The 16,558-nt window shown below is 40.3% G+C and overlaps 1 protein-coding gene across 4 annotated transcripts in view; it reads right to left on the reverse strand.

The window, feature by feature from the left end:
- Positions 1-1,941: 1,941 nt before the first annotated feature.
- Positions 1,942-16,558, reverse strand: part of MGAT4C (MGAT4 family member C) — a 753,010-nt gene continuing 738,393 nt past the window's right edge. For all 4 annotated transcript variants that reach the window (XM_059726138.1, XM_059726139.1, XM_014610898.3 and 1 more), the window contains one exon: positions 1,942-13,097. In XM_059726138.1, coding sequence (XP_059582121.1) covers positions 11,941-13,097 — 1,157 coding nt within the window. In that variant the 3' untranslated portion in view covers positions 1,942-11,940. The remainder of the gene's footprint in view (positions 13,098-16,558) is intronic.

The following is a 16,558-nucleotide window of genomic DNA, read 5'->3' on the forward strand; positions in this document are numbered from 1 at the left end:
GCCTGCCCCTTCTGCCCGGGGGTGCTGGACGAGGACATCTTCCACGCGTTCCTCGACTGCCCCCGGCTGCAGCCTCTCTTTGCCGCCCTGGGCGCACTGCTTCGGGTACTGGGCCGAGACTTCTCCGAAGACGCCTACGTCCACTCCTTTCCATACCGGGCGGCCGAGCGGGCCACGGTCAGCCTGGTCAACTTCCTGCTGGGCCAGGCCAAGATGGCCACCCTGAAGAGCCGGCGAAACCAGCTCACCGGCACCGGGATGGTCGACGCCCTGCAGCTCTTCCGCCTGCTGGTGCGGGCCCGCCTCTCGCTCGAGTTTGAGCACGCTGTCCTCCGGCGGACGGTGCCCGCCTTTGAGGAGCGCTGGGCCCTCGAGGGGGTGCTGTGCCGAGTCAAGGCGGGACGCCTGATCCTCGTACTGTGATGCCACCGGCTGCTCAAGCCGCAGAGACGCATCAAGCGGGCCGAGGCCCTGGACTTTTGCTCATGCGGGTCGACCCCGGAGGCCTCCATGGGTGTCCCTGCTGGCAAAACTGTAAATACTGTAAATAGTCCTAATGTTCGTTGTGTTGTTTTTTTTTCTCTAGAGTGTACGGGCAGGCCTTGCAGGCCATGAGCCCAGGCCTTGTCTATGAGGCCCAGAGCTTTGGGCGTACTTGTACATGCTCTTTACTGGCTCCGAGTTATCACCCTCCCGGGAATAAAGGTCTCTTAAAAGTCAAAGTTAAAGTCTTTCTTTCTTTCTGTTTGTTTGTTTGTTTGTTTTGTTTTTTGGGGGGTTGTTTTGAAGGTGGCTATTCAGGTCCACAAAGGGAAAAATGTTGCAAATTGCCACCAGGAATCTTTTGCGTGGAACAAAACAAGTTTATCTCACTGGATTTTCATGAAGCAAGGATGGTGCACATATGTTTATTACCATTAAAACATCTATCCCTATTATTAAAGGTGGTGGTGGAGGGGGTGAGGAGTGGTTGGGTAATAGGCATTATTCTGACTAGGCCTTCAAAGGTGAATTATTGATTCTTTGATGCATGTTAATGTCTACTCCAAAGACAAGGCATTTAAACATAATGAACAAAGGAAGACAATAATGCTGAGAAACCAACAAAAATAGCAGATCTATATTATTGAAAGAGAAAGGGCAAATCACACTGTTTATCCACCCTTTTTATAATATTGGTTTAGTAAATAATAATAAATAATATTTATTTATTTAATACTGACATTTTAATGAGGGAGACCATGCAAATTGATAATATTGGAAGTGCAATGGGAGAAACAGTATATATTCAAAATCTAAGGATGACCAAGTAACTCATAACTGGCAATACATTATTTCACAAACACAGGGAAATTGCGTATATCCTATGGCAGATACTCAGTGGCTCTACATAGTTGCTATGTTGCAGAAAGACAGAGAGTCAGGCTGTGACTTTTGCCTTACCACTCTCAGTTGTCATTCATTCGAGTCATATGGAGGGAAATAGCCCTAAGGTTGTTCACTTATTTCAGTTTCTGCATTAATTCTAACAATGAGTTATCAGAACATGGCAAACAAACCTCTGAGAAGCGCAAGTGCACAATATCTTCAAAATTATACCTTTCAGCACTGGAGACATGAATTTTCGGCAGTAGTTAAATATACTGAAGTGTGGTATCTACAGTTAAAACAAAACTGTATAACTGCTGCCATGGAGATCAAAGGCATAAACCCAAAGGATATTTTAATGTTTCACATTTATTTCAAAATATATTACAGGTACTATAGGAAGGAGAGTTAGGGTTCTGGATCGTGTGTCACATTTCTACCCTATCATGGTAGGTATCTTAACCGATACTCTAGGTAGACATGAGTATTCCAGTGACACAGCACAGTGACCTAAGGAGATGACTAATATAATCCATTCTATAACACATCACTGTGCATGCCCAGGGCAACACATTTGAAAATGGAACAAATTATTTTTATTGAGATAGCAAGAAAAGGGCAAAGACTAGGTGCTACATGGACATCCTTTCTTTAAAATGGCTAATGCATTAATGATACAGCTGACAGAAATCTGCCCTTAATAACAGGTTTAAAAGCTTAAGTGCAATCACACAAAAGAAAAGTTCCTGTTGATCCAGTTACCCAGCAACACACATTTTCTTTTATTTACTAACTGCATTTAGTTCCTTTATTTAACCTTTCCTGGTTACCACTGCACTGTGAGCAAATCTCATCTTTTCAAACTACTTGGAAAAGATGCTCTATGAACACACAGCAAATTTGGATTTTCATTTGGATAATTAAAATTAATTTATTTCTTTGTCAGACTTTTTACTTGTGAGACATTTTGTTAAAATGTCTTTCCTTGATATAGTTACCGAGACAGACAAACTTGCCCATAGAAATGTCCACAGAAGAAAGGCCAATAAAGGTATATACTTGTAATGGTTTTCACAATATGTTGTGGGTATATTAAGAAATTGCAGCATTTTATATACAGATAAGAGAAATGAAGTAATTCCCAGACACAAAGAGTTCACACTGTCAAGATGAGAACACCGATGTTGCAGGAGTCAGGTTTTTTGAAACCATAGGAAGAAAACAAATGTGTCTGAATGAATGGAAAACAGGAAAACAGTAGGTAAGACACAGATGTATTTAAGTAGGTGAACTGAGGAAACAAAAGTTTGCTTTTGAAGAGCTGAATTATACTTTAAAGGCAACATGTACAAATACCACCACAGAGAGAGCCAGTAACAGCCTTAATTAATAATGCATGTGACACTTAAACTATTTTAAAATAATTAACTGGGATTTTATACTAGCCATCTATCCAGCAGTGAATTTCATCCTCTTCCTACACAGTTTGATAATTGTCAAATATGCACTAGTGAATAAAATATAATCAAATACTCATTGGTTTTCTCTAAATTTTAGTGGCTCATTTTTATGGTGGACAGTTTCTTATCCGAGTTATTTTTGGCAATATCAAAAAGTGCATACTTTTCCAAAGTATGATCCCAAAATTGGCTTGTGAGAAATAATAGCATAGATTTCATAGACGTTAGGGCTGGAAGGGACCGTGAAAGATCATCAGGTCCAGCCCCCTGCCCCAGAGGCAGGAATTCAGCTAGGGTCAAAGAATCCCAGCAAAATGAACTTCTAAATGCTTCTTGAAAGTGTCCAGAGTAGGTGCCTGCACCACCTCTGGGGGGAGTTTTTTCCAAGCCTTGGGGGCTCAGACAGTAAAGCAGTTTTTCCTTATGTCCAGCCTAAAGCAGTCTTGCAGGAGTTTGTGACCATTGGACCTTGTCATCCCCTGGGGTGGTCTTGTAAACAGGTGTTCCCCCAGCTTCTGATGCATACCCTGTATGTACTTGTAGGTTGCTACCAAGTCACCCCCAAGCCTCTGCTTTTCTAGGCTGAAGAGTCCCATAGCTTGCAGTCTCTCTTTATAAGACCTATACTCTTGCCCTCTGACTATGTGCATAGATTTCCTCTGGACTCTTTGAAGCTTCTGCACATCCTTCCTAAATTATGGAGCCCAGAATTAGATGTAGTACTCCAGCTGTGGCCTCACCAAGGCTGAGTACAGAGGGAGTATGACGTCCTGGGTCTTGCTCGGGATGCATTGGTAGATGCAAGCCAGAGTTTTGTTTGCTTTGCCAACTGAGATATCACACTGGTGGCTCATATTCATCTTGTGGACAATCACGAACCCCAAGTCTCTTTCAGTCACGGTGCTAGCGAGCATAGCATCACCAAGCCTATAAGTGTGATGTGGGTTTTTATTCCCAAGGTGGAGCACCTTGCATTTCTCCATATTGAATGCCATCAGGTTTTCATCTTCCCACCTTGCAAGCCTAGTAAAGTTGGCCTGGATCACCAGCGTATCCTCAAGTGTGGATAATCTTCCCCAAAGTTTGGTGTTGTCAGTGAACTTGGCCAGTCCACTTTTGACACCAGTGTCCAGATTGTTTATGAAGACATTACAGAGTACAGGTCCAAGAATAGAGCCTTGGGAGATGCCACTAGTCACTGAGTGCCATGTTGATTTGGTTCTGTCAACTACCACTCTCTGGGTTTGACCTCAGAGCCAGTTCCCCAGCCACTGGGCTATGGAGTAGTTAAGGCTGCAGTTGCCCAATTTTTCCATGAGGACATCATGGGACACCAGGTCAAAGGCTTTTTAAAGTCCAAATATATGACATCAACCTCTTCCCTTTTGTCCAGGTGATACATCACCTGGTCGTAGAAGGAAACGAGATTGGTCAAACAAGAGCTACCCACAACAAACCTGTGCTGACTATCCCACAGAAAGTTGCCTTCTGTTAGCCTGTCAAGAATGGTTTAACTGATATTTTTTCCAAAATCTTCCCAGGGATTGAGGTCAAAGTGATTGGCCTGTAGTTTCCTGGGTCTTCTTTCCTCCTTTTCTTAAAGATGGGCACCACATTGACCCTCTTCCAATCTTCAGGTACTTCACCTGAGCACCACGGGTTCTTAAATATCCTCACCAGTGGCTGTGCTATGATGTCTGCCAGTTCCTTCTTCTCCCCTTCTCTCTCTTCCCTCCTCCCCCCAGCCTCTCTCTCACCCATTGACTCCTCAATCTACATTTTCACTGACTACCTGTCTTGTATGCATACCAGACCAGCCTTTGGTTTTTTTACTTTTCATTCCATCCAGGAATGACACACACCAACTGCTGAAACTTCCTTAGCCTGATGAAGGGTTTTTGAACCCGAAAGCTTGCTTAATAATTGTTTTCCAACTATTTAAGTTGGTCTAATAAAAGATACCAGATTCACCCAAAGAACCTTGTCTGCCAGTTCCTTCAGCAATCTATATGGACCATCTGATTTATGGGCATCCAGCCTCCAGATTAATTGACACTAGAATTGATTCACTATTTTAGGGCTCTTAAACATGGAGCAATGAAGTTTGGGAAAAACATCACACTTCAGAAGGGGCATGATATAAAAAGGCACCACAAGAAAGTCTGTTTCTATATTTGTTCATAAATCCATACCTCTGAATGCCTAATCTGCCTAATCCTGCTCTCATTGAAACTGATGGAAATTTTGCTACTTACTTAAAAACAAAACAAAACAAAAAAGCAGGATCAAGCCCCTTGTTTTCTTTTATTTTTAAAAGTTGACACCACAGTGGTGAAGATTCAACTTATATATCTCATTTTAATTATAACAAATGAATGATTCTATTTGTTTTCAGTGAATCCACTTGTATTTCCCACCTGGTTCTTGCAAAACAATACATCCTGCCATTGGAAGATGGAATATTTTACATAAGCTCATTTTACATAGTAGAAATTAAGAGCAGTAATACCTAAGACATTCAAATAGTGCAGAGCTCAAAATTGGAAATTTAAATCAAATAAAATTACACAGTGGTATCAATTCCATCAGGACTGGTAAAATATTTCAAAATGAAGTCCAGTTGTATCTGCAGTTTGAAGGATGACTGTGTTCCCTGTTATTATTTTCCGAGGTGAAATACTGTAGAAAGCCTTTACATTCATTTTGATTTTGTTTTTAATAATTCAGTAAAGAACAAGATCCTAATTAGTTTTTTTCAAAGAAGGAAAAAACATTAATTGTGCCTAACACGACAGAATACTGTGTGGTTAGTAAAACAAAACATCATATATGGTCAGATTGATATGAAAACAATACATTCATATAGCACCTTATTGAAGTCTTTTCATCACGGTATAAACACTACAAGGAATATACAATGATATGGTATAGCCAGCCAGCTACTTTCACTTGAGTTTGTAAGATAATTGTAGTAAAGTAGGCCTATATTCTTTTCCCCTTATTTGCATTGTCACACTTTATTCTTCAATTATTCCCTCTCAAAGGGATTATACTTCATGAGTAAGGATGGAAAACTATATCTCCTTGTAAGGAAGCTTGTAATCACTACATACTAGGGAATCCAGAAGATTTTCAATGGGAATGATATACATATGTTTAGTAAATTGACTCATTGTTTAGATATTATTCTTCTATAGTAGGCAGGCCACAAAACAATATTTCTAAATGGTTTGATACCTGTTTTTCAGGAAACTTACATCTGACCCACAAATGAACACAGAAAATACACAATAACAGAAACATAGGAATACTTGTAAACACCAAAGAACAGACCTGTGTGAAATTACAGTTTGGTTGGGGGGGGGGGAGGGCAGTGAGAGAGGGGAAGGGGTGTTGTTTGTCTGGGGGGTTTTGCTTCATTGTAGATCACTTGCAAAAAACAAAATCCAATAGTTCGAAAAATATTGGTGAGAACATACAAATTTACTGAAATGTTGCTTTTTTTCTTCTAGGAACAACTTTTTACAGCTTAGTGGGAGAATGCTGACCTTGCAAAATTATTAGCTTTGTAAATTTGTCCCAAAGCATGAAATCATTTTCACAGCATGAATATTTTTTCATGTATAAAATCTGCCTTTCATCTCACAACTGTGAAATTCATCCTTGTTCAGGGGCACAGAACAAGTCCAAGCCTGGTTGTAAAGCCATCATAAGCATCACAGAATACATAAACAATTTTTGGAGCATGGATTGGAATACAGGTCTCCACTTTCTCCGGGAAATGCTTTAATAACTAAGCTACAATTATGCTTCCTCTTGTTCTCTTTATCTATCCCAATGACTTTTGAATTATTTGTGCTCAGTATCCCAGTTTGTTCAAGGACAGATGAAGAGTCTTCTCTAAGCCCAGAGAAACCTATAGCCTGGTAGTTAGGAAACTCTGGGTGGAGGTGTATGATACCTATTAAACCCCACTTAGGCTGGGGAAGGGACTAAACAAAGACTTCCTAATTTATGTGTGAGTGCTCTAAATATCAGCTTATTATATAAATTATGGGCAGTACAACAACCGTAGTTGTAATAGAAGTGAATGAGTCCTGTTCAGCTCAGTGTAAAGCTGGTTGTAGGCACCGACCTGATTTAGTCTAGATATCAGGAAAAAAACTTCTTCACAGTAAGGGTGGCCAAAATTTGGAATGGGCTTCCAAGGGAGGTGGTGCTCTCCCCTACCTTGGGGGTCTTTAAGAGAAGGCTGGACAGGCATCTGGTTGGGGTCATCTGACCCCAGCACTCTTTCCTGCCTAGGCAGGGGGTCGGACTCGATGATCAGCTGAGGTCCCTTCCGACCCTAGCATATATGAATCTATGAAACCCTCAAAAGACGATTACAGTCAGTAGATTTTAAATGGCTGAATGTACTTAAACCCAAAGGAGTGAGATTTAAGACATACCCCTGTCCTCAACATTTCTCATGCTAGTTCTAGGAGGATCCTGACTTAGGTATTTTGTATCCCATTGGGTGCATCTACACATGCATTAATGCATGTTTTCAAATGCACATTAAATTTAGTACCTCCAATATGAGGTACTAAATTAATGCGCATTAGGATGCCCTAATGCACATTAGCACATTTGCATGGTGATGCTTAATGCATAATAGACTATTTTACTGCATATTAGCATAATGTCACATTTTTTACATGATGCTTTAATGCACAGTAAAATAGTCTGCTGCACATGTAGATATGCCCATTCTGAGGTGACTTACTCCATGCCCTGAATAGCAAGCCTGGATATCCAACACAGTGTTCTGGATTCTACCCATGGAAAAACACACTTAAATATTAGATGTCATGTGGCCTGCCAGAATGAAGCCCTTGAGTGGGATTTCTCCCAGAAAGATGATTGTGGGTGGAATAATTAGGGAACAGTGGTGATGGTGATGGGGATAGGGGAAGGGGTGGGGGGCATAGAGAGTTTCTCTTTGGAAACACAGCAAAAAAAAAAAAGTGATTTTTGCTATTTTCATGAGTGTTAAGAAACATTTTTGTCCAACTGAATAAGCTTGTATTTACAGCTTAAAATTATGACCTAAATTATTTCAGGCTTGCGTTAGAACATTTTGTTTATTCTAAACCATTTAAATTTTGTATGGTTGTGATTATATGGGCATTTAAGACTTGGAATTGTATCTGTGCTCAGTCAGAATGCATTTTAGTTTGGAAATAATGCATTCATATATAGCTAAACAATTAGAGTTTTGTGATCTTTATTAAATTCCATTGTTCCCAATTGTTAATGATCAATAAATAATAATAATAAAAAAACCCACTGCATATTTAAAGGTACATTAAAGTTGACCATAGTTACCAGGGAACTTGGTCTTAAAAATATTATATCTTTCACTTATACTGTAATATTGTTTCAAGGTTCATGAATATTTGTAATTTAAAGAATTCTCAGATATGATTCAAATTGAACTGGAAAGCTGTATTTCCAATATCTTCTTTTCACACTGATTAGAGAGCTAGTTGGGTGTTAAATAATAAAAGAAACAAAGCTTCTTCTTTGACAAAAGCATCCCTTCGGAAGGGGATGCTTTTGTGAACAATGTAAAGGTGTTTACTAGACCATTTATTTTAACATATACATTGTTGATGTAAGTAGGGATTTGCCAAACCTGCATCTGAATTTAGGATATTTATGAATAAGTAAAACCTATTGTCTTGTTGCTTCTTGTAGCTCTGTGAATAATTTGCTCTTGTGAAGTATCCATGTTAGATTTTTCTACTGTAAAGAGTACAACATTTAGTTTACTTGTGGTAAGTGAGATGTTTTTGTAATTTAATCCTTACCTTCTAGATTCAACTAAAACCAGTATGTACAATTTAATGATTACTGCAGTATTAATAAGATTAGAAATAAAATTCAGAAGATTAGAAATAGGTACCCTTTAATGCCACTCTTGATACATTTATATAATCCCAGTACCTTTTAAGAGAGTTTTGGGAACATCTCAAGGAAAAAAAACCTCCTATACAGTATTTACTCAAATCTAAGACAACCCTGAATTTAAGATGCTCCTCCAGTAAAAAGATTCTATACATGGAAAGTTTATAATTTATGATCTTCCATGTATAGAATTTAATTATTGGAAGGCTGTCTTTAATTCATCCATTCAGCCACTGCAGTGGTGCAGATAGTGGGGTGGCAGGTTGTGCCAGTTGGTCAAGCAGCTTGCCCCCTACTCATGCCTGCTGCCCTGCCACCTCTGCCCCTTGTCTGTCCCTCCCCACAGCCTTGGGGTCCCCCCTCCCTCCTGGCCTCTGCTTTTCCCTTCCTTCTGGCCTGTGCTCCACACAGGCTCCACCCTTGTTCTAGCCTGGGGCACTGAGCATGGCCCCAACCCAGCCCCTGTAGCAACTGTGCAGGCTGCTATGGGTCTGGGCTGGGGCTGTACTTAGTACCCTATGCTGCAGGGTGGATAGGGCCTGCTGAAATGAAGCAAAGATAATGGGGGGAGAGACAGGGCCAGGTTGGGGAGAAGAGTCTGTGTGTGTGTGGGGGGGAGATGGGGGAAAGATGCTGGAAGGAGGAGATGACTAGGTGCAAAAGGGGAGGGAGGGCAAGTAGAAGTGGCCCTGACCTGCAGTAGGGGCTGGAGCCTTAGCCACAGAACCTACCTGGCTCCCCCATGACAAGGGGCTTTCCCCTTCATGTTAAATGGGGAAAAAAGCCTAATCTTGAAATTGAGTAAATATGGTATCTATAACCACAGGTGTACATGTAAGCATGTATGCGAGTATATGCATACATACACGCATACATCACCCCATACATGCACTGATATACATGTTTGTTTCTTTTTCCCGTTGAGGCATGTGTGTGTGTGCATGTGTGTGTGGTATACATAGGTATATATATATATAGCCATGCATGTGTCTACACACGTGTATGTATGTATGTATGTATTTGTGTATATATGTATATGTAATAATAAGGGCTTTGCTTGATGCTCATAGCCAGAGTTTTGCATGCTGACTTTATAGTAGGCTGGTATTACAGCATGTAGCTTTTTATTTATTTATTTATTTTTCACTCTTGCAAAGCTTTATTTAAGGATACTCGCAAAGGCCGGCAATAAAACAAAGCAAAAAGGATGATCACTTAACATCGGCTCTAGGCAGCAGCCGCTACCCCACATAATTCCCCTGGCCCCGGAGTGTCTCGATCCCGGGGATGCGATAGCCTGCACCGGGCCCTGTGCAAGTCAGGATTCTTGCCAGAGTTTGAGGAACTACCATATATTAAGAATGTACAGCTTATATAGTCTGGAGTAAATAAAATTATCTCGAACTAGGGATTTGGTTATCCCAAGCTAAGAATTTGGGGATGAGTTGTGATCCAACACACCTGGTGTTTACCACATTCCACTGTATTACAACATTCTACTATCTAGGTTCATGGTTTGGTCACTCTTACAAAGCAAAAATCTACGTGCTAGAATACCGGCCTACTATGGAGTCAGCATACAAAACTTGCTATGAGCATTAAGCAAAGCCCTTACTATTACAGTATCTACACGTGTACACACATGTGCACATGTGTGTGTGTGTATGCATATGTGTGTATGCATGTATGTAAATACATGCAAGTGTATGTTTGCATATGGGGTGTGTGTATGTGTAAATGTATGTACATACACATACAACACCACTGTGTGTGTGTGTGCATGCATGCATATAGGTGTGTGTATGCATATAAATGTGTGTGTATACTTATATAAACACAAACACATATGCCAATCCAGATTCATTTCTGTAATATATACTCTGTGTGTGTGTGAATGTGTGTGCGTGCGCACGCATAACATATATATGACCAGTAATTTAAGGGCACATAGCAATATATGCAATCTTGGGAACAGATATTGAATCTATTATGAGATCAGGCCCATGTTATGTATATATATATGGGCTGACACAACACCTGGGGTTGATGGTTCCTAAAACAATTCTTTCAGGACAGGAAAACTTTGAAAAAATTCTGAAATAATGTAAAAATGTTTACTTTTCACAAATCCAGCAAACCCAAGATTCCTGATTTTGCAAATGGTGGGGAGCATTTCACACAGCTCTATTATAGAAACATCAACCAGAAAAGACTAGTTATCTCTAGTACCAGCTGCTGAGCTTGGTAGAGCTTTCTCTTGCATTGTATTATGTGAAATGGATATCTAAACACTGAGGACAAAACTCTTGAAGATGGGAATTGCTACCAAGCAAATATAACAGAAGAATTTTGTCCTTTGTGCTCCCCAATTTTATCCTGCAATCTTTATTTAAGCAAAGCTCTGATTCACTGGATGGAATTCTGTTTGAATGGGGATGGCAAGATGGGATCCTACTCAAAAAATCCATCTGGTGTCTTCTTTGAATACCTCAATTCTGGGACAGGAACAAAGCATAATTGTTGAGAAAGAATGGTGAATGCAATTACCCATTTTTGCAGAATTGTCAGGCCTTATTTGTAATTGTATAAATATGTATACACATTCATTTAAATAACTTAAATATTTAGCCACATTGTTCTCTTGCAGTGCTCAAAAGACACTGATAACTCAATAACAGACTTCCTCCATCACAACTGCCTTTAAAACAAACATGCCACCAACTACTGTACATACAGATACTACCATCAGACTTTTAATTTATATGTGGATATGAAGGAATCAAGTCTCTTTTGACAACATATTGGTCAAAGCCTTTATATAACAATGGCATAAAGGAATAGCATTTGTTCTTTTTTTAGTACAGCAGAGAAATTAAAAGAAAAGAAAAGTGGGGTTTGGATCTTAAGAGATGAACAAGAACTTGTCAACATTTCCTATAAAACTTGAACATTCCAACAAACTTGTGTTAGTATATTGCCTGGCCAAACTAGTAAAAAATAAATTGCTTTTGCTTGTTTTTATGATTTTCCCAGATTTCCAGTGTCAATAGTAAAGAATTGGAAGTATGTTTTTCCCCTTGGGGAATGGCACCATCTGGGACCCAACTGATGGTGCATCTCCGCCAGGAAAAGAAGGAGGTCCTGCTTGAATAGCTTGGCCTTATTGATTTGGTGCCTGAGAAGTCCAAATGCTAATGCTCCTAATGATCAGCCACTCCTTTTGACTTTTGGTAACGAGTATTCTCATGCAGTTAATATCAAACAGTACTTTGTGCTCCACATCTGTCATTTCAAAGTTTCCATTTTTGAACTCTCCTAGTCTCAAATAAGTAGTACATTGCCTCCCCTTTTTGCTCCCTACAATTTTTTCCCCTACTTCTAGGGCTCCATGATGCAAAATGTCATTTTGCCGGTCTTCAGTTCCAGTGACAACTTTAATTTTGCTGATTTTAATAGGCTTTTCAAACACAATCACAAAGAAATCTCCCGTAGAAGGAGCTTTGCCCCAGAAGTACTCATCAATGCTACTGTAAGCTTTGCTTGCTTCATAGTTTTCAAATACATTCATGTTGGTATGCAAATTTGCAGGTGGGTTGTCAGGGATGTCAAATGAATCCTCTTCAAAGTCATCATCCTTCAGCTTGTTCTCAGCTCCTTTGTAAGATGAATAATATCCCATGTGCTGGAACAGAGATGGCTTAAAGCGGATGACTTCCTTTTGAGCTAGCAGCCCACGGAAGTGGATTAGCAGCCAATCACAAGGCATTTCCTGGTAAAACATCAACAAAAAGTGGGCCAGGCGTGGGAGGTCATGGGTGTGGTACAGCTTTCCAATATAGCCCAATTTGGAAAACTCCAAAGTTACCCAGTAAGATCCTTCTCGTGAGGTAATTACTTTCTTAACAGCAGTCAAGAAGTTTTTTGAGCATCGAACATCATCTTCAAGCATCACATAATAATCAGAAAGATTAGCACAGAAGTTAAGCAGGAAAGCATAATCGACATTTTGTTTGGATCTGAACTTCACACGGTCTTCTGGGTCATTGTAATTTCTCTTAAGGCCATCCAGGACTGGATAGTACTCCTCAGGGACATGGATAACTATTAACCTACCAGCAATGATGTGATGGGCAAATTTCTGTGAAATATCCTGGACCATCCCTTCACACCAGGAGGAATCAAAGTCTGCAAGTTGCACAACCACTGCAATTTCCTTAAGTTCCTCGTAACTTGATTGCTCAAATATGGACTTGATTGTCTCAAGCAAATAATTTCCCTTTTTCCGTTTCACTGATGATAGTCCAATTGTAAGATATCCTATGCAAAAGAGAATTTAGAATGAAAGATTAAATGCAAGTGAATATGACTTTGAAAATCATGTAGCAAGAAAGCTTCCCTCCAGGGCTACTATTGCATTAAACCTTCTGAATGATAAACTCTGAAAAATTAGATACATGGATTTATTAAACTGTATGCAACAAAAGATATTTTATGCTATTTCATGAAAGAAGAACTATATTGCAAGAACATTGACAAATGGAGACTATTGCATTAAACATTAGTTTTTTAACTGCAAGGAATGGTGTGAAATGGACTAAAGCCAAAGTGATGAGTGCATATATGCTTGGTAGGAAAAAAAAATACATTTATACAGAGTTAAAACTATAAAATCTGGCAAAAGAAAGGGGAATTGAAAGTTATGGCTCACAACGTGTTCTTAACTAAAACCTTTATGAAATATAGCAAAAAATTACCTTTTATCATTTTACAGTACTGTACAAGCTTAATTACCTTTATTGCAGAGTTTTGAAAGCATCTAAACTTTTCAGAGATAATTTCTTCTTCCATTTTCATTTTTAAATTAATTTTCTGAACTTCTATTTTTTGTTGTTGTTACACTTAGGATAATAGGCTCATACGAAAACAGGGCTGAAAGGGACCTCATGGCCACATCCAGCCGAGCACACGGCCTCACATTGCATACTCAGGCATTCTCCGCACTGCCAACTTGCAGCACAGGGTTTGCTTTTTTCCATGCTGGGAGATCCCAGGGTAAAAAAAGAAACCTGTGCAGAAAAAAAGGGGGGTGGCACATGTGGCAGCAATGCATGCTGCCCAAAACCAGAGCCTGACTGACTGGAGCCATGCTCTGGACGCCGGCAGACTGTCAGCTGCAGGAGCGCCGCAGCTTCAGGTTCCCAGATAAGGCTGCTGGCACCAGCACAGTTGTTGGCCCCAGCCTCCCTTACCCCACCAGGGGTAACCTGCCATACGCCAGAGCATGTGTGTCATTCATTTAATGGTGCACATTCATTTAATGGTGCAACAGGGTATGATCCCTTATCCCAACAACTGGGCTTTTGGCCAACCCACACGTGCATAGCAGGAGGCATGATTTTGGGATCGAATCCCAATTATACCTTTACTACTTGCCAGTGCCGGGAGAACCTAGTGTCTGTAGATATTTGTGTTCAGCTAGAATTCTTTTAATTTGCATTAAGGTAAGTTTAGTAGGCTTTTTGCAGTGCTAATGTTAAGTTAGGCCATGTTAGCATAAGTGAGGTTAAGGGAAGTAGTGTAAAAGGAACTGAGTCACAGGTGAGAGAAACTTATGGAAGACTAGCCAGTCTTAGGACATCTACTTTTGATAAAGAGATTAGGTCAGTGCATATCATCTTGACTAACAGCGTGACATTATGGCATCTTCTTGTTACTATGTTTGTTAAAGTTTCTATCAAGTAATGTTGTGAGCCTTTGTTTGAGGAAGGAGATAAAAAGGGATTCCATGCTCTGAGATGTGTTTGCAATATTCATAATTGGAAATTCTAGTACAATTTTCTTATACTTTCTCTCCATTGAAGGACTCAATTTGTATGAGAAGAGGGACTGTCAAACAAAAGCCTCAGATCCTCAAATCCACTCTAGGGATCAATAGGTTATGATCCTGGGCTCCTCCTTCACTAGCAAGTTGGGCTGGGGCTACCAATAAGCTGACTGTCAGCTTCAGCCCCAGTATTGCACCAGGGACTTAGATTTACACCTAGGTAAATTCCTAGGTGTAATTTGGGGTTGGGGCTGACAACCGGATGATTTCAAAGCCCCACACCTGGCAGCTCAGGCCAGTTTGCCAGGGCTGGATGATGAGAGGCTCCTGAGCAGGGGAGCCAAAGGGCTTTTTCCCTCTGGGGACTTTAAACAGCACCAGGAACCTCTGATTTCCTGTGCCTGGCAGCCTGGGCAGAACTGCTGGGCATGGGGTATAAAGTCCCCAAAAAGGGAAGCCTTTTGGCTCTCCCCTTTGCACCCTACCCACACTCCGATGCCCAGGCTAGCAATTGTCAGTCATCAGACCAGGACTATACTGCGGCTAGTTCAGGACTGTGGTGCAGTCCTAGCCTCAGGACCAATGATCAGATGATTATCAGCCGCAGTCATTCACTACATTTAAGGCACTATACAAACCAGCCACAAAAATATTCTACATTCTATGTGCAACATTTTAAGGCTTGTTTGTTATTTTATGCATCCTAAGGGTGTGTGTAACACCCTTACCATTTATGTCACAATTAATACATTAATTGTGTCATATAAATGTAGCATGTAAAGGGGGCCTGATAGTCAGAAAACATTTCATAATCTCCAACATACATTTTCACTGCCACAGCTTGCTCTTAGTCCTGTCCCCTATGGTCACAGAGAAAAGGCTATCTACTTGGCTTTGGTGAGCCCACAGCTGGAATACTGCATCCAGTTCTGGGTACTGCACTTCAGGAAGGATGTGGAGAAGCTTAAGAGTCCAAAGGAGGGCTACACATATGGTTAGAGATCTGGAGAGCAGGCCATATGAGGAGAGGCTGAGAAACATGGGACTATTCAACCTGGAGAAGAGAAGACTCAGAGGGGACTTGGTGGCAGCCTATAAGTATATAAGGGGCACACATCAGGGCCTGGGTGAGCATCTGTCCACCAAAGCACCCCAGGAGAAGATAAGGAATAATGATCATAAATTGCTAGAGGATCACTTTAGAATGGACATAAGGAAAAATTTCTTTATGGTTCAAGTGTCCAGGGTCTGGAACAGACTTCCCCCAGAGGTGGTACAAGCACTTACTCTGGACATCTTCAAAAAGCATTTGGATGCTCACCTTGCTGGGGTCATCTAACCCCAGCAGTCTTTTCTGCCCGAGTGCAGGGGGGCTGGACCCGATGATCTTGTGAGGTCCCTTCCAGTCTCTAACATCTATGACTCTATGAATCTCCTTTATAACCACCTTTTAAGTATTTGAAGAGTGTTATCAAATCCCCTCATAGTTCTCTCTGCTGTAGACTAAATAACCCTATTCCTGTTTATTTTTTTCCCTCTTTTTCTTTTTCTTTGAGACAAGTAACTCAGACTTTACATTCAAGTGTAATAGAATTTTAAATATTTGTGTGTTTCTATAAGTAATGTCACTGCATTTACTTTTTATGAGTGAGATGAAAATTACAGATATGTACCATGAATTACCATCTGTAGTACTTTGAAATAACTACCTCTGCACTTGTGCCTGCAGCAGAAGCCAACTCTTTTTCAGTTATTTGTTGAGAGATACTACACCTCTATGATTATAATAGCTCTTTGGATGGAATGCCATCTTTCTCAAGGTATCAGTAACAGCACTCTTTAGATAATCCGTCCATTCCCATGTGTACTCATTAAATCATTTACAACTATACATCTTCATTTTTGTTGACCCACACTTACTGTAAATATTCTATTTTATAACTTTTTCAAATAT

Source organism: Alligator mississippiensis, chromosome 4, assembly GCF_030867095.1.
Source record: "Alligator mississippiensis isolate rAllMis1 chromosome 4, rAllMis1, whole genome shotgun sequence".
Taxonomy (NCBI): domain Eukaryota; kingdom Metazoa; phylum Chordata; order Crocodylia; family Alligatoridae; genus Alligator; species Alligator mississippiensis.